The 27,810-nt window shown below is 49.6% G+C and overlaps 1 protein-coding gene and 1 pseudogene across 1 annotated transcript in view; both read right to left on the bottom strand.

Moving 5' to 3' along the window:
- Nucleotides 1-93: 93 nt before the first annotated feature.
- Vps35l (VPS35 endosomal protein sorting factor like) overlaps nt 94-27,810 on the bottom strand; it is a 102,086-nt gene continuing 74,369 nt past the window's right edge. The window contains exons 27-31 of the mRNA XM_021648788.2: nt 20,468-20,607; nt 8,043-8,208; nt 4,178-4,296; nt 907-1,053; nt 94-389 (exon numbers count right to left, since the gene is read on the bottom strand). Coding sequence (XP_021504463.2) covers nt 291-389; nt 907-1,053; nt 4,178-4,296; nt 8,043-8,208; nt 20,468-20,607 — 671 coding nt within the window. The 3' untranslated portion in view covers nt 94-290. The remainder of the gene's footprint in view (nt 390-906; nt 1,054-4,177; nt 4,297-8,042; nt 8,209-20,467; nt 20,608-27,810) is intronic.
- LOC132647548 (small nucleolar RNA SNORA24) lies at nt 9,206-9,313 on the bottom strand (annotated as a pseudogene).

Below are 27,810 nucleotides of genomic sequence, written 5' to 3' on the forward strand. Positions count from 1 at the left end.
TGCATCCTTGGTTGCTCTGCTGCTAGCACCCACAGGTCCCAGGCCGGGAACCTGAAGGCCTCTTGTGCCAACACACAACAAAACGCTGCTATCTGAAGAACAAGAGTGGGTTTTAATGCTCTGTCAATTCCCTGTCTGCTGTCAGAATAATGGAAAGCGAAAGATTAAAACCAATCTTTATAAAAGTAAAAATAACAAAAACCTTCTACATTCCAGGAGGAGTTAATGGCAGCCAAGCAGGTCTTCCAGGAAGCAGCACCAGGCCCTCTGGACCCCTGCGGGACAGGGACTCAGGTCCTGGTTTGCAGAGGGAGCCTCAGGGCCAGCTCAGTCAGATGATTCATGTCGGGTTGTTTGCTTCGCCTCTTGATGTAATCCAGAGTTTTCACCTAGAAGGAAGAGCTCCATTTTGGATCTGGCTTCATAGCCCTGACCTGAGGGCTAGAGCCATGTGATCTTTCCCCAGCCTAGCTAAAGACGAGCCATCTTCTCAGGGTACCATTAAACTCAGACTTGGGGGCTGGGGACACAGCTCAGCTGGCAAAGTGCTTATGCGTACAAAGTTCTGGGTTTGATCTCCAGCACCACAAAAGCTAGGTAGAAGCAGGAGGATTACAAGTTCAAGGTCACATTTGGCTAGACAGCAAGTTTAAGGATAGCCTCGGCTGCCTAAGACTTGTCTTAGAGGAGAAGAATCAGACTTGGCTGCAGCCAGAAGTGGGTGACATCTTCATGCACGTAGCTTTTCCTGAGAGGGAGCGACCAGGAATGCTTTCTAGCACTAGGAAGGGCACACAAGAATTCTGGGGTCTGGCACCCATTTCAGGTGACAGGGCAGCTTGAGGAGCTGCCGGTGCTGTGTGAGAGTCAGCACCGCTCTGTCTGGCAAGGGATCCTGAGGCTTACCATGGTTCTGGTGTCTGCACAGCCATGCCTCTGTGCCAGGTGCCACAGGTTGACCGAGAGTTGGTTCAGCTTGTTGTTTCGAAGGTCCCCATGGGCTAGGATGCTATTGAAGAAGGAGAGGCCCAGCAAGCTCTGGCGCTTCAGGGCCTGGAAGAGAGAGAGGAGGTTATGACCTTGCCCTGGCACATTGGATGGGCTTGGTGTAGCTGTCCTTGGTAGGGTGGTGTGGCAACATTGCCACGTGTTTATTGAGCCCACCCACGGCATCTGTAAAGTAGCCGGGAGATCCACAACACATGGAGTAGGTAAGGATAGGTGTGCACCACAAGCAGTGAGCTCTGCTGCTCGCCTGGCCATCACTGAGGGTAGGAGAGGCCCGACAGTTACTGGGTTGGGAGTGAAGCCTAACAGCATTGAAAAAACTGCTGCAACTAGTCAAGCCAGACGCTTCCACATAGCTCTCGGCCGTGGCTCAAGCTTTTGAAAGCTGTGGTTACTAGTGCTGATCCTAACACACACACACAGCTCCTGAACCCATATGTTCTGGTATGAAAAAAGCCACACAAACCACTCAGACTCTAGCCTCAGATACGGTTGGTTTATTTGAGCGACCACAGTAAGGACTTGGGGACCTACCTACGACATCTAAAAGGTCTCATAGCAGGGTTTTTAGAGAAAAATAACCAAGTATAAAAGGCATGGTGAGGGCAGTATGAAGCAATATTACATTTTTGGCTGTCTAGTATTGTCAGCTAACTTTAAGCTGACTGGTTCTCGGTGAGGTAAGTGAGGGTCTTCCAGAGTACAGCCCAAGTGCAACCAGGTATACAGATAACCAGAGTGTAGCCAAGTGTATAGATAACTAAGTATGAGTTATGACTCTATGGAACCAAACGGTCAGCTATGAACAACCGCTTCTAGGAAGCAGAGTTGAAAAGTTTAAAAAAAATTTTTTTTTGAACTTAATTCCACCTTAGAAACAAAAGGGGAACCAAATACAAAAGATGGCTGCAGCTTTGTCGCAAATAGCAGGCTCCAACACCGGGCAGCCTTCTAGAACTGTTCCAACATTCTGCTTGCTTGTACAGCAACGCACGCACTGCTGAAGATGAAAACGAGGTGCCTCGGGAGACTGAGTCTAGTGATGGAGCTCTTCAAGGGCAGCATAAAGGTCTGGCCAGTCAGACAAGCAGGGAGAGGTTGTAAAGAAAGGCCAGCAAGGCTGTGGACACAGATTAGTAATGGACCTCAGTTGGATTCCCTGGCACCATAGGAATATGTGTGTGGTGGCACACACTTGGGTCTCCAGCGGGGAGGCAGGAGGATCCTTGGAGCTCATTGGTCAGCCAGCCTAGCGGTATTGGTAAGCCCCGTGTCAATGAAGATACCCAACCTCAAAAAATAAGGTGGACAGCACCCAAATTTGACTCCAGCCTCCAAATGCATATGTACACACAGGCACACGTGGAGGGGGAAGGGAAGGGAAGGCAGAAAGAGAGGTCAGCCAGACTGAGAGCACAAGAACTTGACCACCTTGGCTTTCAAGATGGAGGAAGGGGGCCAAGAGCCCTGAGAAACAGGCAGGAAGGTCAACTCAGTTAACCCCTTATCTTTGGGCTCATGCAGCCCAGCCAGTGCTGACCTCTGACCCTGCCACGTGAGCCAACCACAGATGGGCGGGGTTTGAAGCTGCTCCTAAGGGACGGCCATTGGTTGAGATGGCAGCGGAGTGCAAAAACACCCCCTCTGCAGGCAAGCTCAAGGGCAGGCTCAGAGGAAAGGCCTGAGTTCAGGCTGCCCAACTCTAGAACTCATACTCATGCCTGCAGCCCACACCATGCTGAATGGCCCCCTGGTGGGGAAGCAGGAGCCACTTGAAGAACGTGCTGGAGGAGCAGGCCTTGCTGTGGGTGCCCAGGCACATGGAAAGCAGAGGTAGCACGGCAGGAGGGGCCCCTGTCACCTCCTGGATGCAACTTGCTGACTGGTCAGCTGTGGCCTGCCCTGGTCTCGTGGGTGTCATCAGGCCACGTGCAGACTATTTCCCTTGGACACCCATTTCCCTCTGGTGCTTGGGGCAACAGGGCACTTGCTTTCGGCTGCACTAGAGAATTAAGCTCAGAAAATTCAACTTCAAATATCAGAGTCTCCCCTGAGAGAGGTCTTTCATTTCACTGAAGAGAATGAGTGTTTTTAAGCAGCCATACCACACAGACTCTAACTGGCTCTTCCTCCCTCATCAAACTCCCCAATAACATTTTATCCTAAAACATTCAATTTGGGTTTCCAATGCTGCAGCCCATTATAAGCGACGTCACTTGAGATGTGTCAGGGATGTGAAGGCATGCTGGCTGACAGTAAAGACAGAACAGCAACTGCATTTAAGGGAAGCCAGATAGTACCTCACCACCCTGAGGCTCTCCACAGGTTTTTAATAAGAAAAAAAAAAAAAAAATAGCTGTTTTCCTGTGAGAACTGTCATTTCCAGGAAGCTCTAGGGGTCTGGCCCACGTCCCAGCATCTCACACCCAAACAATTTCTCCTAGCTCACGATTAAAGCAGAACTCAATCCGTCACGTGACCTCTTGGACAATTTTGGAGCCAGGGGGATTCCCAAGCAAGAGGGCATGGGACAAACAGAATACTTGAGTGCTAGGCTCCCAACAGCAGGAAGCCGACCTCCAGCCCTGATCCCGGGTGGCGGCAGGCTGGGCCCAGCTCTAGGCTTACCAGCGGAAGAGCTGAAATGGGTACTGTCAAAGTGGGGGGCAGCAGGCTCAGGCATGCTCACTGTCAGCTCACTGCCCAGTGCATCTGTATCTCCCCTCCCTCCTTGTTTATTATTTTTGTAATGTTTTTTAGGTATTTATCTTGTCTACATCTTAATATTTTGCTTCTATGTCTGTATGTATCTCAGAAAGTGTTGGATCTTTTGAAATGATGACTGTAAGACACCAGGTGGGTGTTGGGTCCTCTGGAAGAGCATCACGTACTTTTTCTTTTTTGTTTGCTTTTGTTTTCTTGAGGCTGGCTTTGAACTCAAAGAGATTTACCTGCCTCTGCCTCCTGAGTTCTGGGTACCAGAGGCTGGAGTGACCTGAAATAGGACGTTAGGGAAGCCCTGTGTAGGCAGAGACAGCCAAGGCCAAGCGCCTAAAGTACTGGGAACCATGAACCAGTCAAATTATTTCCCTTACACAACAGAGCACTTCATATCTCCCTGCTGTGGGGCTTCCAGAGTGTGTGGCTGGTGGAGAGGGCAGGTACTCACATCGTCCTTGGCCAGGGTTTTCAGGTGCTCCAGGATCTGCGCCATCACCGCCTCACACAGCTTGCTGTTCTCAGCCAGGAACTTGGAGTCTCCCCCGTACAGGCTGTCATTGGAATCAACTGGGTGAACACACAAGAGCAGCATGTCACATGAGATTGGCAGATGGCAGGAAGGCCTGCAGGGTGTGTGGGAATGGCCAAGAGAACCCACTGGCTTTCAGATTCACTAAGAAAATATCTGGCCTGAAGCAAAGTCTGGGCCTGAGGCCAGCAGTGTGGAAGTTACCCTCCCACTGGCCCCACCTGGAGGGCACAGCAGTAATCATAGCGATCCTCTCAGCAGCTGTCAGGTACAGTGGCAAGCACTCTCGCTGTTATGGAAGGGTCCACAAATGGCGTGTACGTTTTTAATGAGTGGGGAAACTGAGACTCAGAAGCAGTCCTAGCTAAGATGGTAAACTGGGTGGTCTGATTGCAAAGCCCAAGCACTGATCGACTGCACCCAGCCGCCTGCCCTGGGACCCTCAAAACCAATGGACTAGCTTTATAGTTCTAGAAGGTTCTGTTTCTACTGCCACGGAAGATAAGTATTCAACAGTCTTACCCAGATGTGAACCCTGAGAGTACAATAATGACTGACATGCCCAACAGTGCCAATAGTGGCATAAATGCTAAGGGAGCCAGCAACCACTTCCTGACTGGACTTAAAGCCTGCTCCACAAGAAGGAACGCGTGCCTGCCATCATATTCCTCAGGCCAGTTACTCCCAACGCTTCTATGCCTGACGGTGTCTCCTTCCTCTCATTAGGACAGCATCTCTCCATATAGTTCAAGCTGGCCTTAAATTTACTGTGTAACCCAGGCTGGCCTTTAACTCGGGGCAATCCTCCTGCCTCAGCCTCCAAGTGCTGACGCTACAGGTGTATGCCACCGTGTCTAGCTCTTTAGCAAAGCCTCTGCTTGTCCACCTCCTATGACAGCCACAGCCTAGAGAAAGACCAGGTCAGCCAAGGATGACTTCCTCTGCCCTGCCTTCAAAGGGCCCGGTCTCTGCTGGGTAGGAGAAACAGCATGCAGTCTGCTCTGGTCTGTTTGGGTATTCACTTCAATGACAAATCTCGGGCAACCTGCGCATCAGAGGATAGCTCTGTGGCTCTGCCTGTGACGGCTGACGTCATTCCCTGCACAGGGCCCAGGACACTTCAGTTTGCTTTTGTTTCTGCAGGACTGATCTCCATTTCCGTAGATGCACATGCAAGCATTTGGAGCAGAGAGCAGTCTCCGGTGTCACTTTTCAGGAACTGTCCACTTTTTTCTTTTTTTAAAGATAAGGTCTCTCAGTGGCCTGGAAATCACTTGTTAGTATATGTTGCCTGTCCAACCAGCCTCAGGGATCACCTGTCTCTGCATTCCTAGAGGTCCTCATGCTTTAGTGGTAAATGCTTCACCAACTGAGCCATTTCCGCAGGCCTTCTTCTCTGGTTGGCTTACAAGAGCCTTCATAAATGACAAAGATACAGCTTCTGCCTCTCAGAGCTCATGTCTTCCCTCTACGCTCGCACGGGCTTCTGCTCCCATTTTCTCAACTAATCCTTTAACTTTTTCCACCCCAGTGCCCAACACCGATGTCCTCATGGCTGGGTGCAGTGTTCTTTGGCCAGGTGCCTAGGTAGCAGGAAGCAGAGACCAATGCCAGGAAGAGGAAGCATGTGGCACCTGATCACTCGGGTGGCCATGCTCCACCCCCAGCAGGGCACAGAGCAGTAATCTAGTCCTGTTCGGACAGCAAGTCAATAAGCTCTCCATCTACCTGCTGGGACGTGGCTGTGCTTTCCTGGTACCCTTGTGTTACCGTCCCCAGGGAACAACTGGGGAGGATCTCATCTCCCCCACAGTTAGGAGGAGATGGTATACATAAGAAACACAGAAGGGCCCCCAGTTTGACCTCCCTGTTCTACAAAGAAAGAACAAAAGACAAAAGGGTCTACCTGCCGATGTGCTAGAGGCAGGAGCGGGGGAGGCAGATGGACAGTCCTGTTCTGGGATAGGTGACAATCTCTCAGTGACTGCACAGAAGCAGTCCCTAGATGTGGGCTCCAGAAATGGGTAGGTGCTCGAGAGACACTTTCCAAGACCAAGAAAAGTCAGGCCTTGAAATTCTTAAGAAATGACTCTTTGGAGCTGGGCACGAAGGAGGCAGAGGCAGGATCCTGTGAGTTCAAGGCCAGCCAGGTCTACACAGTGAGTTCCAGGACAACCCTGTCTAAAAAAAAGCAAAGCCCCTTTCGGGAGCTGAGAAGATCCCAAAGCGCCAGTCATGTAAGAGTGAAATTCACATCTGCCTCCCAGTGTGAAAAATTGAGGTGAGGTTGCAAATGTAGTACAAAGACAGGAGGCAGAGTCGCGGGGGGCGGGGGGATTGTCATGAGAGCTCACGGGCTGTCCAGCCAAGCCAACTAGTGAGCTCCAGGTTCAGTGAGAAAAAGTAAAGTGGAGAGCATAAGAAACTTGACAACACACCTGTCCTCCACACGCACACGCACACACCCAGGTACACACACAGTCACTCGGCTATGTGCGGTTTCCCAGGAACTAACTCTAAAAATTACAGTCCTTTATCTTACGTAGTCGCTGCACTTTGTGTTGGCTCTTCTGGAGAGAATGGGTGGATCTGCACACAATTCAACTGAGAAAAGAAAACATCAGGGATGCTGTACGTTCACCTCTGGCTGCTTTTTGGAACACGAGAGCTTCGTATTTTCCCCAGCTTTTGATTTCAGAGAACGTCAGAAGAGTTCAATCCAACCCAAGACGGTGGATACCTGCCTGTTTCTCACACAGACTCGCCAGCCCACAGCCCCGGCCACCGTGTGTGCCATTGGCAGGCTCCCTCTCTACCGGTAAATACTAGTGTGTCTTCTCTGAGGCACCTGAAGCAAGCACGGACGTAAGGAGGGCAACTCCACGTAGGAAGCTATAGGGAAGCATCGTTTGTGCCGGCTGAAGACTTCTCAGTATGGCTGCTTGGGTCACCCACGCTCCGTAAGAAAGCTCAATAAATTCACTGGTTCCCCAGGGAGAATTTCAGTGGAATCGAACTTTGGTTTGTTGTTGGGGCTTCTAAGGAGCAGGTAGATGTGTGTGTCTCCCCAGAGAAATACTTTTTATAACAGCAGCTACTGAGTGAGGTCTGCACTGTCCTAGTATCTGGGATAGAGCTGAGGACCCACTAGAAACAAGGTCGACTTGGCCCACCCACACAGACAAGCGAACAGCCCATGGCAGTAGTGAGGGCTTGGAAGGGACAGTGCCGGGCCATGAGATCCTAAATATGGGGTGTATTTGCTAGGTAGCCCAGGCTGGGCCTCAGACATCCTGCAGCTGACGACGGCCCTACACCCACTCCTCCTGCCTGTCTGGGACCAGATGAGACTGTGGGATCAATGTGAGGCTGTGTGGGTTTAATTAATTAGAAGTAGTAAAGAAAAGAAGTTGGAGGGGTTGGGGGGGCACCACAAGGAGGCTGCTCTCGAACCAGTGCCCCCACGGAGCAAGTGAGAGAACAAGACTGCCTCCTTCCTCCCAGCAGCTGGACTGTGAGGGCCTGCAGGCCTCTGCTCCCCCATAAGCTCAAGCTACAGAATCCATGCCAAGGCCCACATAGACTGGGGGAGGGGGGGAGGACAACCTGTAACGTTCCTCGTCTACTCCAGTGACCCAACTGTGTATCTGTAATCCCAGTACACACACAGACACACACACACACACACACACACACACACACAAATATAAGAAGAGATGGTGAAACAGTGCCTTTGCTGTTCAGGAAATGGAGGCGTACTGAGGGCGCGGTGGGTTGCCGCTACCTTTGTCTATGTGGTAAAGGTAGGTGTCCTGACTCATGGCCGAGAGCAGGTGCAGCACGGAGGTGTAGATTCGGATTTTGTCATCACTGCTGTCCTCCCAGGTGTAGTCCTGGATCACATTGAGAAGTTCTCGGACCAGAAATAGGACTCCGTGTTCTGGATGGTCCTGGGGGAGAAAAAAAACATGACAGATGGACCCAGACAGGAAGCAGAGCGGTAAACTTCCCGCTAACCCAGTGCTTTCCTGGAGCAGCTGTCAAGATCATGGCGCCTGGCTGCTTCATAAGGGCAGGGCCACTCACAGGCCAAGGCAAACGGCACAGAGAGAAAGCACAGCTCGCCCACTGATCACACGCTTCACGTTGGGGCATGAGCAACAGCCTCCCTTTTGGATCCATCCAAGGGATGACAGGCAATCACCTGTCGGCTCAATGGCCTGTGCTTCCATGATTGCTCCTTTATTTCTCGTGCACAGTGGTGGATAAGAGTCACATTTGTCTAATTACAAAAGGAAGACTGTGGGTCCTCAACAGACGACATGGCAGAAGCCACTGCACTGACTTTAAATACAGTCTCACTCTGGTTTCAATTCCGTCCTCAAACTGTGGATCTCCTTCTGAAAGTGCCTACAGTCCTTACTTGCAGGAAATGAATGTGCAGCCGGCCCCAACAACCCTCACACACAATCCCTGCTCCCTGGGTCCAGCCACACCTCTCCTACTCTTAGGCCCGGCTCAGCACTGGGTCTTAGCAGGACACACTCCAATAGGTTAAGAAAAGAAGGCGCAAAAGAGGATTATTTGCACAGCTGGGGCCAGTGTGAGGCTAGGCGCCAGGGCCTGGTGCCAGCAGGACACTGTTCTTATCCCAGGCTGAAAGCAAGGGGCAGGTAGGGGCACTGCTGGAACCCACAGGCCTGCAGCTGGAGGCTGCCTGACACAGCTGCAGCCTTGCCTGGAAGGGCGAGGCTATGGGCAGAGCATAGCTTGGGATCAACTGCGAGGTGACAGGCACTGAGCGTGGGTTCCGCAGGCATGCCAGTCCGCAGGCTGTGTCTCCTGCTTGCTGGGTGGTTTGGAAGCCAGATGAGTCTCCCAAGGCCACTCTCCCTGACACTGACAAGTGTGTGCAAAATAACTGGCACCTCCCAGATGAAGAGTAAAGAATGTTCCTTGTATGGGTCCCAATCCAGTATCAGTTAAAATGGTGACAGCTTTGCCAGTCAATAAGAAAATGCTCTTCCATGGCTAGGAAGCCGCTCTCCCTTAGAATTACACTTATTTATTTATGTTGTGTGTGTGTGTGTGTGTGTGTGATCGCGAGAGTCTGTATACACCATCATACACAAGCTAGGGCATATGTTGGTTCTCTCTTGCTACCGGGTGGGTGTGGGGGGTTGAACTCCGCTCCTCAGGCTTGGTGGCAGGAGTTATCACCTGCTAAGCCATCTCACTGGCCCGGGAAGCTCTTTTCTTGTATTTCTTGAGATGGCCCCACTACATTGCTCAGGCTGGCCTCGATCTTACGATGCTTGCCTCCCGAGTAACTAGGATTACAAGACTGGAACGCCAGGCCCGGCTTGCTGCCTCCCCCTCCTCCCTACCTCAGCACATCCTGCCACCGGAAGCCATCTTATTTACTGCTTCAGAGAACTGCCCAGTCACATCTTGGGTGACCTACACGTGTTCTGCAAACAGGCAGGAACTACGTCTACGCATCTGTGCTTGCCACACACTGCCAGATCTATTCATTTGCACACTGGATCCTGATTTTTGTTTGTCTGGAGTGTGTGTGTGTGTGTGTGTACATAGGTGGGCTTGTGAATGTAGCACATGTGTGCATGGAAGGCAGATGTTAAAGTTGTCTTCTTCAATCGATTTCCACCTTGCTCGGAGACAGGCTCTCTCACCTGGAGCTCACAACCGGCTAGACTGAGCGGCCAGCAAAGCCCCGGGATCTTCCTGTGTCTGTTTTCCCAACACTGGCATCACAGCTCTGCCACCATGTCTGGCTTTTCCTGTGGATACTGGGGATTGGGACTCAGGTCCACATGCAAGCACTTTACTCACTAAGCCAGCTTCCTAGCCCGAGGTATAACTCAGACTGGCCTCAAATCCATGATCCTCCTGCCTCTGCCCCTTCAGCTAACACAATCAGCCGAGGTCTCTGAATGGTGCCTCCAGGAGCACACACTGGTATGCCCAAGTGTGAGCATGTGCCCTGGCATAGGGAGTGGCATAGGGTAGGGCACATAAGAATCATGGTGAGTAAATCATATTTTCGTTGACACCTCCCAGGTGCCAGGCACTGAGGAAGCTACAAAACTGGCTCTGAAGGTGGCTGCGGTGCTTTCAGCCCACCATCAATCACTAGCCAGGCCTCACAGGTATGAGTGGGCCACAGAGGGCGAGTGGGTTCAGCTCATGCTGCCAGCACAGAGGGGACTCAAAATTCGAGCCCTGGCAGCATGCCTCCTGCTGGCTCCCCCCTCTTTGGGTGAACTGGACATGTCTGTGTGCAGAGGAGGAAGCTGTGCACGGGGTGGCCGCATAGAGTACAGGCTCGGGGCTCCTGCAGGGAGGAGGGCAGTGCAGCCAGCAGTGGCCTCATCTGGGATGACTGTATTTGCAGTGGCACTGCCTAGGGTTGAAGATTTGGCCGGAGAAACCCGGGATGTATGCAAGCCATTCATATCTACGGGAACTGTTCCTACTGTATGAGCAAGAAGGAGGATGTGTGACGCTCAGACATCCAAACAGTTTGAGCTGCGCACATGTGGGCCACCCAGGAGAGGCTGCCTGCCAGTCGGTCCCAGGGGCAGCCATCCTCTGCTTGCAGCTGTTTCTAACTAGGCTATTTTGTTCAGCTACGTGGACACTAAAATACATTTTTTTTTTTTTAATTTAGGGCTCCACCTTGGGAACAGATCACAATCTGAATGTTCCAGCAACTTCATGTCAGCACTAATGCTCCCACCCTGTGGAAAACCAGTGAAGACACTGTCAGAGAGGTGGGGCCACAGACAGTGGAATTCGGGGAATGGTTTGGACTATGTGAGCACTTCTGCGGGCTTCAGCTCGTAACCAAAAAAGATGACAGATTTTGTCCACGGGACTGTACAAGAATTCCATGTACTTTCTGTGTTTCAGTGGCCGAGACATATATTTTAATACTTGAGGGTGCTTCAATAGCTGAGGCCAGGCACAGGCAGATAATTTTTTCTTTTGAGCTGGTGTCTCCTGTATCTCTGTCTGGCCTTGAACTTATTACACAGCTAAGGATGACTCTGGCCTTCTGTTCCTCCTGCTTCCACTTCCTGAGTACATGCGGGGAGTACATTCATCTACTTTCTACTGCGTCAGGTTTTCTGTAGTACCTGGGATAGAACCCGGGCTTTTGTGCATGCAAGTGAGCACTGTAGCAACTGAGCTCCATCCCAGGCCAGTAACCCTTTAAAGCAACACAGTGGTTTCAATCTGTGTGTAATATGAAGCTGGTCATTTTATTGTTGTTTTTGTTTTTGTGCGTGTGGTGTACATAGTCTGTGTGTACACAAATATATGCTAATGCATCTACGTGTGAGGGCCAGAGGTTAGCATCAAGTGTCTTCCTAGGCCACTCTCCATCTTGCTTTTCCTGAGACAGGTCTTTCACTAAACCTGGACCTCAACAATTTGGCCAGACTGGTTGGCCAGTGAGCTCTAGGAATTTACCTATCTCTGCTACTCAACCCACTCTGCCATTTTTGAGACTGCGTTTCATGGTTTTGAACTCACTATAAACCAGAAGATGACCTTGAACTTTCACCCCCTCCCCCAACCCCGTGTTTCCTCCATGTCGCCCTGGCCGTCCTGGAACTCGCTTTGTAGACCAGGTTGGCCTCGAACTCACAGAGGTCAGCCTGCCTCTGCCTCCCAGAGTGCTAGTGGTAAAGGTGTGTGCCACCACCACCCTACCTTAAACTCTTGATGCTCCTGCCTTCATCGCCCACAGATTATGGGAATGTACAGCCTAACCTGGTCTTATTTGGGACAGGTTTTTGAACCCAGGGCTTCCTGCATGCTAAGAACCACTCTGCCAACTGCACTAAAAACCCCAGTTCACACGAATTTTTACCTCTTTCTTCTCCTCCTTCTCCTCTTCCCCAACCCCATGTCTATACATGTTACACAGCATGTGTGTGAGGCTGTGCAGGTATGCATGCTGTACTTGGGCATGCAGAGGCCAGAGCAGGATGGAGATCTTCTATATTGCTCTCTGACTTACACTGCCTTGAGAACTGGCCTCTCAAAAGCTGCCTGTTTTGGCCAGGCTGGTTGGCCAGAGAGCCTGTTTCCAGGCTGGGATTATAGGCATCCACAGCCATGCCCTCTTTTTACATGGGTGCTGGCAAATTAGGTCCTCATACCTGCCGAGCAAGGGCTAGTTTCAACTGATCCTTCTCCCGGTGCTGTGTAGTTTTTTGTTTTGTTTTAAGAAAAACAAAATAAAACAAAACAAAACAAAAAAGGGGTACTGGGTTGAGATGGAGCTCCAGTGGGAAGACCTCTGGCTTCCCTTGGCCAACCTCCCTCCTAGATGGAGCAACTCAATACCGATGAGATGGTTTCTGAGAGGTATCTGGAAACTGAGTCCTCCCTTTACTAACCCAACAAAGGGCTTGACGCTGTCTCTCCGCTGTCCCCTTGGAGTCCCTGCTCTCAGAAATTCCTACTTCATCACAGTTCCTGGGAGAAGGACTATGTGAGAAGCGACTGCTGGTCTTCTCAGGAAGCCGAGCTTCAGGCAGCAGAGACGGCAGCAGTGAGTCTTTGGGCCCTGGTAGGGTCACTTCTGGCCAGTGACCTTTCACCTCTCTGTGCCTTACTGTCCACTTTGGTTCAATGTTTTGAGTGCACATATATGAACTGTTGGCTGGTTCATCAAAAGAGGGATATATGATTAAGTGAACAGTAAAGTCTGGGTGCGAAGGAGCCAGAACAGCAGTGGGCTGGGAGCCTAGCAGGAAAGAAGGTCCTTGGGCTGGGAAGGTGAGACAGAGAAGAGACAGCGCCCCAACAGTGGGAGACTGTCAGCGTGGGTACCTGTGTCTCCCTGCTCCCCAGCAGCTTTGGACAGCCTCACGATCCTTTCTTCCAGTCCCTCTGGTGTGCACAGCACTCTCTCCTACCTCTAGGCCTTCATTCAAAGTGTTCCCTGCCATGGAGCCCTCTCCTCTTGCACCAAGAGTTTATTTTCCTTCTAATCTCAGCTGAAAAGGTGCAGGCCTTCTCGGGCATGGCTTCTCTAACCACCTGGGAGCTCACTCTGGCCTTTGCTTGTTCAGGCAGAACCTCTCACCATACCCACAGAGCCAATGGGCAGTGACCTGGAGTCCTCTTTGGCAACTCGTGTGTGTGTGTGTGTGTGTGTGTGTGTGTGTGTGTGTGTCTATGATGCCTAAAACCACAAAAGTATCCAATCCAACGAGTGAGGTATTTAGATGACCCTGCAGCAGTGCCTGGAATTTTCACAGATGGAGTTAACTGTGTTGAATATTAAGCCTGACTTCTTCTGTAGGGAGCATTTCAAGTCTCAGATTAGTAGCTAATTATGAACCAGGATGACAGAAAATAAAGGGTGAATTGGACTGTGGATGTCTTGCTGTCTCTATAGCTGCTTTTAATGAGGAAAAGATGAGAAAATGTATCGCCCCACTGCAGCCTCAATGTTCAGGGCCAGAGAACAGATCCTAACACTTCTGGTTCCTGCAAATCCCAACACAAAATTAAGGCTCTGAAACCACGACACTGAACTTGATGTTCCAGTTCTACTTTATTCATTCCACTGAAGATTGCTAAATGAGGATGTTCCACTCCACGGAGGAGGCTTCTGTAGACAGCGGTGAGACACAGGGGACTCCACACCCTCCTCTCCTAACGATGCTCTTAGCAATGTGTTGGCCAGCTAGGACACCCCCCCAAAAAAAAAAAACCCTGCAATGTACATCCCACTTCAAACAATTAAACAAATCAATTTCTTCTCCCCTGAAAACCACAAAAAACCCACTTTTGTAATGTTTCTATCCAGCTATGGAAGGTAGGAGGCCAATCCAGCCCAAACTTGCTTGGTTGCATGCAAAGTAAGATAAACTCTATCCCCTAAGTGAACTTTTAGGAAAAATCTTCTATTTTTATTACTCTCTTTTGCCTATGCATATCAATTTGCATGTGATTAAAATATGATGCATTCTGGGATGGGACATGCACTTGAGTAAAAGCTTACAAAACCAACCGAAATAGACAGCCACCTACTCTATACCCCTGAACAACTGAACCCCTTCTCTTGCGCTTCATAAAATGCTGGGTTAAATATGCATCTACCAGTTCTGATGGGGTATCTATCTAGGTTCTGGAGGAGATACTAGCATACCTGTGTTTACAGCAATACTGCTATAAGGGCCAAGGTGTGGGAACCATCTATTATTTCCACAGATGAATGAATAGGAAAGGAAGTCTATGCATGCAGTGGAAGGCTAGGGAACCTTCAATGGTACAGTCTGTAACACGTGACAAAATGGGTGAAGCCTGAGAACTCATGCTAAGAGAAACAGGCCAGTCACGAGTACAAGCACTGCCCGAGTTCATTTAGAGAAATCTAAAACCGTCTAATTAAATGCTCCAGGGGTGAATGGCTGTTACGGAAGGTGGGAAGGGGAATGGGGAGCTAGGGACCAACAAGCACAACTTTCCAGATCAGCAAACAAAACACTCCCAAGATCTACGTAAGGTTAGTGACTGGAAGCTTCTGAAAGCTCTTTCAGAAGCAGAGCTTATGTTCCACGTTGCTGCCACAACTCTGAAACAGTAACCCCTCCTGCCCCTTACCCTCCCCACTTCTCCCACAGAGCTGTTATGTGAGAGGGAACAAATCTGAACAAGGTAAACATGGGAGGGGGGTTGTTTTCCTACAAAATCCAATCATGGTGCTGTGGCTCGGGTGTGGCTCATCTGATCACCTCCCTGCTTACCTGAGGAGCCAATTATCAATTCAAAAGTCCCTCTTAACCCTTAGAGGCTAGACTCCAGCCACACTAGAAACCACACAGTACCTAACCCTACAGACATGATTCTTTTTCACACATATATACCCATGATAAAGCTTAACTTATAAATTTGACAGTGTAAGTTTCTTAGTTCCTTTCCTGCTGCTGTGAGAAAAATGCCCTGACAAAAATAACTTCAGAAAGGACAGGTTTATTTGGCTACAAGTCCAGGTTGTAGCACATTGTTGTGGGGAAGTCAAGGCAGCAGGAGTTTGAGGTAGCTGGTCACCTCACATCCACAGCCAAGAGCAGAGCCATGAATTAATGGACACCAGGATCGGCTCAGGCTCTTCACTCCAGTGCAGTACTCGGTTCCCTGCGAGGGAAATGGTGCCACCCACAATGGTTGGGGCTTCCTACCTCGATTAAGGTAATTAGTTCCCCATGACACGCCCACAGGGCAACCTGATCTAGACAACCCCTCATTAGATCACCTTCCCAGGTGATTCAACTTGACAATGAAATCTAACCATCACAGTAAGAGACTGACAATAACTAATCGTAAATTAGAATGAATTTAACAGCATACGAGACATATTATAACAAACGTTAAGATGTTTTTCTTTTCCGATTGAATTGAAGACATGTGCCTTTTCACAGAAAGGACCCACTCAAGGGCTTCTCTGGCAGATTCAAACAGCACTGCTATTCCTGTGCTTTGGGCACTGAAGTGAAAGCTGTGTGCACTCACTGACGGTCGACCTGAGAATGACAGAGCGGGCAACACTGCAAAGACTCACATCCCCGATAGGGTGGCATGCCACCCCTATGCAGAATGGCGCGTAGTGGAAAATGTATGAGTCTCTGGAGCTTTCTGTTTAATATATTTAGACAGAGGGTGGGTGCTGGGAACTGAAAACTGAATGTAAACTAGCAGGTAAGAGGTGCTTCTACATTAATGCTACTTTCCCTGAGGAGGGTGACGAGCTGCTAACCGCTGATGAGCAAAGCATATGGCAGACTCTCTAGGCTCATCACGTGTCAACGACCCTGGAGGAGACAAATCTACACTCAAATCTCTGCTGTGCTTGCACAGCCCCAGGCACAGCCTTTTTAGCTCTAAGTGTCTGTAAATGAAACAGATTCATTATTTCCTACCTCACAGGGTTCGGGGAGGATTCTCAGAAGCTATGTAAGTGCCAGTGAAGGGCTCTGGCATGGCACCAAGTAAATGCATGTTCCTGGGGTCAAAACTGGAGACACCTCAGGAGGTAAAATGCTTGTTGTGCAAGAATGAGCACCTGAGTTACATCTCCAACACCCATGGAAAAGCCAAAAGCCATGTGTACCTGTGCCTGTGCCCATGGTGCTGGGGAGGAGAGATGGCTAGAAAGATCCTGGGCTAGCTGGCCAACCATTCTATCCTAATCTAACCTAACTCCAGGTTCATTGAGAAACCTTGTCTCAAGAACTGAGGTAGAGAAACAAGAAAGATGCTGATGCTGACCTCTGACCCCACCCTCCAAACGGCAGTTACCCTTCACTGTGTGATCATCACTGGACCCCACCAAGTGCAGCCTCTGACACCAGAAAAAGCAATGAAGCCGAGGGTGCTCTCTTGATACCCATGTGCCAGGTTGGCAACTGAAGTGAGGTTTTAAATGTGTCTTTAGATGCCTAGGGGAGCCGGGGAGGAAGCACACAGCCTGTGTGCTCGGGGCAGCTGCTCCCGTGTCTACCTGTAGGAAGCAAGTGTGACGGAAGGCTGGATTCCACCCTCTGGTCACCAGCTTGTAACTCCAGGGAAGGAAGCTCTACTTTTTGACACGAGTTCACAGCTAGGAGTCCATCCAACCCACACAGCAGTCCTGCGAGGTGGTCACTTTGACAACATGTTTGAAAGATGACAGGTGAAATTTGGAGGAATTACGAAACCATCTCCAAGAGCTATGAGGTCATGAGGTCAGTACTGAACCCAAGCTTGTGGTTTTCAGAGAGACTTCAGCCACTTCTGCAGCACGTGGGAAGCATGTGCAGGTGGTAAATAGCACCTCATTTAATCTCCAAACAACGATCAACATCAACTGCTTCACTGGAAACTTGGGTTTTTTTTTTCTCCAGTCTTCTTACATGACAAATACCCAGGCCACACAGAGCACAGACAGGGAGGCCCTGACCATATTGTCATGGGATCAGGCCCCCAGGTAAGGGATCTGGGAAGCCTCTGCAGCTCTGCCCCTTGACCCCTCATCCCTCACCAGGATTGCTGCCTACCACAAAGGAAACAAAAGCCTTGCCCCAAGAACAGGTCTGAGGCTGGGCCTCCTGGTTCCCCTCTGAGAACTTGGAATCTGAACAGAGAGAGCCCACTGCTGAGTCATTTTTTGTTTTCTCAGCTTGGTAGAGATACATAATCCACACAGGGGACAATAAACCTATTCAGGACATACAATTCAATGACTGTTCCTTCAGCCAGAGTTGTGTGGCCATCACCACAATCGACTGAAGAGTATTTCATCACCCCTAAAGAAACCCAGGACCCAACAAGTGCTGAGTCACTTGCACAGGCCAAACTCAGCATGACATTTCTCCAGGTCTGGTCCTGGGAACGCCCCCTCCTGAACCACCCATTGCAAGGAAGGGTTTTGGGAGTACTGTTTTGATATTTGGTTTGCAGTTTTTTTTTTTTGTTTTTCTTTTTCCAGGGGTTTTGAGACAGGGTCTCGGGTCTCCTGACACTCAAATCCTCCTGCCCTGGTCCCCCCCCCCGCCCCCACAGCCCCATGCTGAAAATGCAGGGAAATGCCACCCCACCAACTGGCTGGTCCTATTTTGTGTTGCCTTCCTGTGGCGGCCATGTGAAGCCTACGGATTCCTGGGACTGTTACTTACAAATCAGCAAATAAGATACCCAAGGCTTCAGGGAAACATTTTCCACTGTTTTTGTGAAAACCTATGTATGGATTCTTTGTGGCGAGAGGTATCACGATGCTCTTTAGGGAAGGGAGACTATTAGAACCCTGAAGCAAGATGGGGCTGCTGCGTGTCTTGGCGGAGGACTGCAGTAAGCCAGCATGCTGCATGTCTGTAACCACAGCCTTTGGGGGGGGAGGGGGGAGAAGAGGACTGCAGTAAAAAGCATGCTGCAGGGGAGGACCGCAGTAAGAGAATCTTGAGTTCCTTCACAGTAGGACTCTCAGATAAAAAGAAAATAAAAACAAACCAAAACCAAATGACTGATCACAAAATATGGGATGAGACAAATGGGAAGGGAAGGGAAAAAGAATAGGGAGGAAAGGAGAGAGGAGAGAACAAAAAAGAAACGAAAAAAAAATAGCCTTTGCACCTGAACTGTAATAACAGAAGACCTGTTCACGTCTCTTGGCGACAAAGCCCCAGCTACTGCCATGACCACTGAGGCCCCCTGCATGTGGCTCACAATCAGGTGAAAGGTAAAGGTACCCAGATACTTGGGAAGACAGAGGTGTCATTTTGATCCAAACTCATGTCAGGAAGCAGGTGGGCTCCAAGTGAAAGACCAAGTGAGAACCCCAGCTATGGGAAGCCTTCAGGAATTCCTATTGCAGGATCCCCTAAAGTGGCCCAGTTTCTTCTAGCCCAAGAATGACTGCTCATCTCTCATGGCCACAAGAAGCCCAGTGCCTACAGTTTACTGTTCCAAAGAATCCTGCCTTCCAAGAGCTTCACTATGTAGTTATATTCTGTGCCCTCACTAAGTCCTCACAGAATACCAGGAGCTGGCACAAAGACCATCCTCATCTTATGGACAGGACAACACACGGGTAACTGCCAAACCTGCAGAGCCAAGAGGAGGCAGGGCTGGCTCTCATTCTCACCATGGGCTGGACCATTCTCACGGTCCAAGGTCACCAAGCCCTTGACTTGGCGGTGCAGATACTACAGGGCACTGATTGTTAGTGCCCCACCCCGCCACACCCCTCCACAGGCTGAAACCCTGATCCCAGCTAGATGCTGTGACGGTTTAACCTTTGTTGTGAACTTACTGGACCTTGAATCAGCTAAAAGACACACCTGGTTGGGAAGAGAGAGCTGGCTCAGCAGTTAAGAGCACTGGCTACTTTTTCAGATGGTCCCAAGTTCAGTTTTCAGCCCTATATGGTGGCTCATAGCTGACTATGATTTCCGTTCCAGGGAATTTGGTACCTTTTTCTGGGCTCTGTAGACAACCAAGCATAGAAGTGGTGCACAGGTACATGCTGGCAAACACTCACATACACAAAATAAAATATTAAGGGCTGGGTGGTGATGGTACACGTCTTTAATCCCAGCACTCAGGGGACAGAGGTAGGAGGATCTCTGAGCTGAAGGCCAGCCTGGTCTACAAAACAAGTTTCAGGACAGCCAAGACTACACAGAGAAACCCTGCCTTGAAAAAAAAAAAAAGACAAAAGACATGCCTGAACTGTGAGAGCATTTCCTGGGAAGAGTAACGGAGATGAAGCACCTCCCCCAGGTAGACAGAGCTAGGGAGAAGCAGTGTCTCTTTTGCCTGCCTGCCCTTAGTCCCTGCTATCAGTGCATCTACCTTGCTGCTGCCATCCTTCCACCGCAGAGCTCAGCTTCCTCAGCCTTCCAGTGTAGACTAAGGAATCTTTGAGTCCTTTAGTGGCAGACTGGGGACATCTGAGGAATCCAGCCTTGTGGGCTGAGCAGCCACTAGGTTCTTAGCCTCTCCAGGACACCCACATGTGCAAGCCCTACTAATAATTAAATGCCCTTGTGGTACATGTCCATTTTATTGGGCCTGGTCCTCTAAAGCAGTGGTTCTCAACGTGAGAGACGTGACACCTTTGGGAAGCCAAATGACCTTTTTTCAGGGGTCACCTAAGGCCAGCAGAAAACACAGATTTTTATATTAGGGTTCACAACAGTAGCAAAATTACAGCTATGAAGCAGCAATGAAAATACTTTTATGGTTGGGGTCTCTACAATGTGAGGAACTGTATTAAAGGGTCACGGCATTAGGCAGGTGAGAACTACTGCTCCAGGGAACCCTGTCTCATTGGTCTTTAGAGGTGGGCCCTAAAGGATGTAATAATTAGGCTCCAGAAGACCAGTTGCCCAAAGGGACCAACAGCAACCCTGGCGTTCACTTTCTGCCATGTGATCATGTTTCAAGAAGAGGGCCGTCCATGTCCCCAACAGCACCCTCGGCAGAGCCACACTGGCCCCTGACCTCAGATTCTCAGCCTCTGAGCTGTGAGAAACACACATTTACTCCTGAAGCGATTCAGTTTCAGGCACTCTGTCATAGCAGCCCACACTGACAATGACAGGGCCAGTCAACAGAGCCTTTCAGGCCTCAGGATACTAAGGCAGGGTGAGTAAAGCCCCCCCCCCAGGGCTGCTGGGAACATACCGGCACGATCAATAAGGTAGAGAAGAAATTGCACAGGAACTCCAGGAGGAAGGGCTCCGACGGCCGCAGCTTCCCATCAATGCTTATCATCTTTGGGACTTCTGGAACGAGGCTGATGGCGGCTTTGAAAAAGGCATCAGCTGGAAAAGAAAAGTCGGGATGAGAATTCTGAGAAGTTCGGGAAGACCTTAGCCTTCCGGGGGTCAGGCAACCCTGAAGGTTCTGCTTAGCCAGTGAGCCCAACAGAAGGTTCTTCAAACCACCATAGAGAAAGGTGATGCTGTTACTATGGCAACCAGGAAAAACTGTAGCTAACCAGCCTTAGACTGAAGAGCTAAAACAGAGGGGAGACTTTTATAGACAGTCTAGAAAAGAGACTGAGGAGACGGCTGAGCCCATGAAGTGCCTGCTGCAGGAACACGAGGGCTTGAGTTTGGATGCCCCATACCTCCACAAAAGTGGAGTGCAGCCGGGTGCACCTGTAATTCCAGCACCAGGGAGGGGAAAGAGGAGGCCTGGGGCCTGACAGCTAGCCAGACTAGCCAATCAATGAGCTCCAGTTACAGCGAAAGACCCGTCTCAAAACAAGGTGGAGTGATGAAGGAACATACCCGACATCAGCCTCTGGCCTCCGCACACACACTCCAAAGTAGGTATACACACATGTGCATATACTAACATGAACATGTGCACAGCACACACATATACACCCATACAGTCACCTGAGCTAGGACCTAGGTGGGGTCAATGAGTCCTTATACCCACAGATAAGGGAGGGGCTGTCGCCAAGGTCCTGGTGAACATGGGAAATAAGGGTGAGGCGGGAGGATAGGTGCTGTGGCGCTAACCTGAAATCCCATACTCAAGAGGGTAAAGCTGGACTCTGAGATCCGGGGCAGTTGGGCTGCACAGAAATATTATGCTAGCAAAACAAGCCAGCACGGAGTAGAATGAAGGAATGAATGCACACCTACACCTATACATGTGTGTACGTACAAGCACGCATGCATACTCGCACACGCAAGCACACACACATGCACGCACACACACGGAGCTCTAAAGAGTTCTAAGCTGGTAACATTTCCAGAGATTTATTTGAAAAATAAAGATACTTAAAAAGAGATATGAAATAATCTGTAAAACAAGCAGACTTCCAAAAATGGGAGGAAGTTAAAAGGAAAGGAGAGAGCGGGAGGGCTGGAGCACTGGGGACGGTAGGGAGGAACTTCTCTGTAGATGCCAAAGTATTGAGAAAAAGCCTCAAGGCAAAGCACTGGCCTGAGAAATAAACCCTTCCGCTGCTCAGGAACATCAAACATGTTCATGGACCAGGTCACTTTCCACCAGAAATGACATGCAAGAATGCCACAGAAGGGTGCAGAACCCCGGGTTAAAGCAGGAACCCAACTGCATGCCCGAGGGGCCGGCTTGACTGCAGATGTTGGCTTCCAAGGAACAAAGGGCGGCGCTTGGCAAGAAAGCCATGTGCCTGAGCTTGAGGGGGCAGCTAACTTATCTTCCTTCCCCACGGAGACGTAACCCACCATGGAGGGCCTCACTGTGGAGCGTCCTGTGAGGTGCGCTGAGCTCTGGACGCTTCCCCGCCAGGCTGGCTCCCACACCCCTAATCAGTTACTAAGCAGCAGCAGCAGCAGCAGCACAGGGCACTCAGGTGAACACTGGGAACACACAGGGGGGAGAGGAAGAGCAAGAGCCGACGTCAATAGGAGCGGCTAAGGGACCTATGAGCTAACTAGCACTACTGCACAGGAGCCCGTTGGGTGCCTTGGTCGAGAATGAAGAAAGCAGCTGGCCTCAATCGTGTTGAGGACAGAGGTAATTTGGGGCTAGAAAAAAGGGAGGCGCTCCCTATAGAGAAAGGCAGGTCCTGTCCGCCCTCCTCCTAGGGTGGCATGTCTAAGGTTTACAGCGCATTACTTCTCTCAGCACCTACGTGCTGAGGCAGGCAAGCACAGGAGGGACCAGCTTAGTTAGCTCTTGGGGACTCCACTTGGTTTTGCCTGTGCACAAACCAAACCCTCTTCTATTAATTCGCCTGGCAGCCCAGGGCCCTAATCTGCAGTACTCACATCTCTCTCCAAAGGACGCACCTAGCAGCAGCCAGGTGCGGCCCCCACCTTACTCTGACAATGCAGTAAGTTTCTCCTCCCCTTTAGGACTTAGGGCAGGATTTTCCAATCTTACTCTGGCTATGTCCAGGTGGCAGAGTAAGGAAGGCCTGAGGTAGTTCTAAGCTTGCATTAGGAGAACCGTATCCTCAAAGTGAACTCTCAGGGGAAATCCCACTTAACGGCCTTTGCCTATGTATAAGTGGGTATGCAAATGATTAAAGTCAGGTGCATTGTGGGTGGGAAGGGATATGTGCAAGGAAGAATGGTTAGAATGGTTATTTAACAATCTGTCAATCAAAACAGAGAACCACTCAAACTATGCTCCTTAGCAACCAAACTCCTCCTCCTCTTGAACCCTATAAATAGCCTGGGTCACTGACTACTTCGCTTGTGCAGCTCCCTGTCAATCTAGACCGTGTATCCTGTTCCAATCTGCACTATCACTTTAGACAGTGCTCCTGCTGCTTTGGAATCTGCAGCCATCTTTTCTTCTCATTTTTATTAGTGTTTCTGAGAATTTCATATAGAGCACTTTGAGCGTATTCACCCCTCCCTCAACTTCTCCTAGACCCATCTCCCTTTCCCTACCTACCCAGCTTTGTGTCTTTTTTCCCCCATAGAGTACAGTTTGGCCTGCCCATGTACTCTTGGATATGTGGCCTTCACAGGAGGGTGGTCAACCCACCCGGGGCCTCACCCTTACAGAAAACTCAGTCTCCCTCATTTCCTTCTTGAATAAAATGCCAAGACTCTAGAAACACCTGCCTCAGGCCCTGATGTTATTGTACAGCACTGTGATATGCTTAACATCACTGCAATGTACGTTCAAAATATTAAACATAGGTGGCTCCGTGTGTGAAGACACTTGCTGTGTAAGCCTGACGTCCTGAGCACCATTCCTGAAATTCATATCAAGGTGGAGAGAGAGAACAACACTCAAGGGTTAGCATCTGACCTCCACACACACACTGTGGCACACACAAACACACACACACACTGCAAACACATACACAATAAAAATGCATAAAATAAAATAGGATTTGAGGCTTGTTGCACAGGAAGGAATTTCATGCCTGGTACTGTAATCCTGGCCAAAAGCCCATGGTGGGGGAGGTCATAGGCCCCATAGTAGAATGGCTGTTGGTATTTTGTTGAAGGATTATGCTGTCAAACCCCCTTATACCTACTTTATGCCCAAAGGCCTTGTTTATCCAGTCAGAGAAGCTTCTGTTTTGCAGTGGAGAGATGCATAGCTGGGCAGAGTGCTGACGTGAGTGCTGAGCCTAAATGAGACATCTAGATTGACCACCCTCCTCCTTCCCCCTCCCACCAAAGCTCAGGCAACATCTTGGAAGAGGAGGCAGAAAGAATGTAAGAGCCAGAGGCTGGGAAAAGGTGCTCTGAGACCCTGTCCTTTGGACGTGACATGGCTGTCACACTGAACATTTGTGCAGCTGTGTTACCTATACGAGACCTTCCTAAGACCAAGACGGTCAAGATCCCAGCATAGCTGGGACAGAGAATCTCTAGGCCCTGCGCTTTACTGAGAAGCTATTGGCAGTTGATAGCTGCTGGGAGAGGTTCCTCGTGCTCCAGGGAGAAGCCCCACATCCATGTACACATGTGCACCACTGACTAGACTCAGGGGGCCACAGACAGACAGACAGACAGATAGACAGACAGACAGACAAATACATGAACTTGGAAGGGAGATCAGATTATGGGGAAAGGGAAGAGCTGGAGGAGAGAAATAGAAGCATTAAATATTATACTCCATTTGTATACATGTATGAAATTTTCAAAAATAAAGAAAAACTTAAGTATATAAGAAAATCTAGTCCAATTATTTAAAGTTAAGTTTTATGTTATGTATACTTGACCACAACAGAAAAGACAGAAAGAACCAAAAATAGCCCTGACATTACAGGGCTTCCCAGCCCTCCCACAGAGGCAGGTGCCCGGACTCCACCATGGCTGGCTGTCTCCTGCACAGAAGCCCACTGTCCCCGTGCCTGGTGTCACTGCTGCCCTGGAGAAGGGTCCTGAAGATCACACAAGCAGAGCGCTTCACAATGGGAAATAAAATTCTGCTCCAAGTGGCTGGGAGGACCATTTATATTTTTCTACTTGTGTGTTTATTACCAAGGGGCCGAGAGAATGTACCTATTATTATACCCCACTCGAGTGGCAGCAGCTCTGTCCCTTGGCTTCTCTCCCTCACCCCACCCAGCTCCTATCTAAAGGAGGAACTCACAGTTATTTAAGGGCTAGGCACACATGGTTCCAAGGCAAATTCTTACTCCTTTCCCAGAAGGCACACCCCATACAAAAAAATGTCTGGGAGACTTCTCAGCGGCAGCTTAGTAAACAGAACTCAGTTAAAAAAAAAATGTCTGCAAGTGAAAACAGGTTTTCCTCAGACCAGTTTCAAGGATCCTGTCAACATCGTATTTCCTCTCAAAACAACAACAAAAAAACCTGTAACATTTCAACTTCTACCAGGTGGAAGTCTTCCCTATGTTGATGAGACTGTATCCAAACTTCCAGGCTAAGTAGAGTCCTCCTCCTGTCTCAGCCCCCAGAGTATGTGGGAGCTCAGGTGTGAGTCACTGCACCCAGTTAATGTTCATACTATACAGCACTTTATTTTGTAGCTATTAAAAGCCACAGAAGATAATGTGATAACAGATTGCATGTGTTTTTAAGAAAGAAAAGATGAACAAGTAAGAGGAGGCATTGGATTCTCATTCATAAAGAATGCTGTCTTGGGACTGGGCTGTGGCTCAGTTAAAGGAGTGTTTACCTAGCATGCAGGAAGCTGTAGGTTCAATCCCCAGCACTGCCTAAAACTGGCATGGTGGCACATGCCTGTAATTCTAGCAGTCAGGAGGTGGACATAGGTGATCAGAAGTTCACCTTGGGCTACATACCAAGTATGAGGTCAATTAGGGACACACAAGACCCTAGGTCCCTACCCCAACTCCCCCCAAAAAGGGAAAACATGGAAGGCACCTTAGCGTACGGCCTGCACCTTAGCGCAGCACCGGGATCACAGTCAGTCTTCAGACGCTTGCTGCTGCTACAATTCCCCACCTCCCATCTCATGCTTCCCTCCCCAGTATGCCCTCAGCTAGGTGGTGAGTTCAAGGCTGGACTGTGACACGTGAGAACCTGTCTCTGAGACCAATTATCCTGGGTCCCTGCTGTCCTAGGAGAGGCCATCCCAGGTCTTGGGTTGGGGAAGAACAGCCAAGTGCATCACACTCTATGGGAACTGAGCAAGATCCTGGTCTGCACTATCTGCACTACGGAGCAGAGCTTGCGTGCCTGAGACTAGCTGAGACCTCCTGAGTCTGTCTCAAGACTTGAGGAGGTTTCACTTGGTGCTTGAGGGCCCCTCCTGGCTTTAGTAGGTAATGCAGTGGCCTTCCTGGAGTGTGTCTGTTCAAGGAGTCCCTCCCCTAAATCTGTCTATCTCAACAACGGGATTCCAAGTTCTAAGACAGTGGTTCTCAACCTTTCTCATGCAGTTCCTCATGTTGTGGTGAGCCCAAACATAAAATTATTTTGTTGGACAGTGGTGGTGCACACCCTTAATCCTAGCAGAGGCAGGAACTCTTTGAGTTCGAGACCAGCCTGGTTTTCAGAGTGAGCTCCAGAACAGCCAAGGTACCCAGAGAAACACCGTCTTGAAAAAACAAAACGCTTGCTACTTCTTAACTGTAATTTTGCTACTCTTATGTATTGTAATGTAAATATCTGATATGTAGGATATCTGATATCCCATATCTGATATCTGATATGTACCCCCCCCAAAAAAAGGGGTTGAGACCCACAGGTTAAGAACCAGTGTTCTAAGAGATGGGATAACTGTCAGAGAGCTTCAGGGTTTGGGAGAAGGGGGTAAGGGGATACAGAGATATTAGGGAATCTTTTCCTTCTTATTATTCATTTATTACAGGAATCTTTTCCTTCTTATTTATTGATTGGTTGATTGATTGATTGGCCATGCTGAGGACTGAACCTAGGACCTCAGGCACGCAATGCACAAACCGTGACCACTGAGTTATAGCCTTAAAGTCCTATTGCTAGACTTTTCCCAGATGAGCACTCTGAACACTTTTCTAGCAAACACCATCCAGATTAAAAACCACAGACTGCTTATGTTTTCAACAGGATCCATGTACACCCCTCCCCCCAACACCTTCCAGACACAGTAACATAAATTCAGACTGTGATGGGAGCAGGTTCATTGCCCTTGCTGTTGCTGGTGAGGCCATGCTTCAGTGCATGAGTTATGAGAGGCGAGGGAGAAGTGCTACCCCAGCCGACCTTTAGCTGCTGCGTGCTCTCGCATAGAGCCTTAGGCCAGGGCTACGGGAAGACTTTACCACTGTCAGCCTCACAAATTCTGAGTTCAAACTCAGGCAACTCACCCCTTCCTTCCTCACTTAGACCTTCAAGCCATCAGCTGTCCTCCTGGCTAGCCCAGCTGGAAAAGCAGCCCAGTACAAAGATTTCAAGGAATGATGACATCACAGCTTGATAGGACCAAGGGGTTGAAGACCCCTACCCTTGGAAGGCAATCTATTAAAGAAGGGCTAGGATGCCAGGTGGTGGCGGTGCACAAGTTTAATGCTAGCACTTGGGAGGCAGAGGCAGATGGATCTCTGAGTTCGACGCCAGCCTGGTTTACAGAATGAGATCCAGGACAGCCAGAGATAAAACAGAGAAAGCCTGTCTCAGAAAAAGGAAGAAAGGAAGAAGGAAGAAGGAAGAAGGAAGAAGGAAGGAAGGAAGGAAGGAAGGAAGGAAGGAAGGAAAGAAAGAAAGAAAGAAAGAAAGAAAGAAAGAAAGAAAGAAAGAAAGGGCTAGACTATGAAAATAATTCCTTTTCCCAAGGTCCACAGCCACTGCAGTCTCTAGCAGTCTCCAGTATTTTCCATCTCTTTCTGGGCTCAGGTACGATGGCAGCATCAACACAATGGAAGGTAGCAAACAAAACACAGAATCAGCACAGACCTTGGCGTGGGAGATGCTCAGTCAGCACTGGGCCTGTTGCACACGCATGAGGACCTAAGGTAGATCCCAGCACCCAGAGAAAGGGCCTGGTATGGCGACAGTCACTTGTAGCCCTGGTGCTGGAGAGGCAAAGACAGGAGGATCCTGCCACTCCCTGCACCCAGTTTAACAGAATCAGTGAGTTCCAGG

The sequence above is a fragment of the Meriones unguiculatus genome, chromosome 14 (assembly GCF_030254825.1).
Source record: "Meriones unguiculatus strain TT.TT164.6M chromosome 14, Bangor_MerUng_6.1, whole genome shotgun sequence".
Classification (NCBI taxonomy): domain Eukaryota; kingdom Metazoa; phylum Chordata; class Mammalia; order Rodentia; family Muridae; genus Meriones; species Meriones unguiculatus.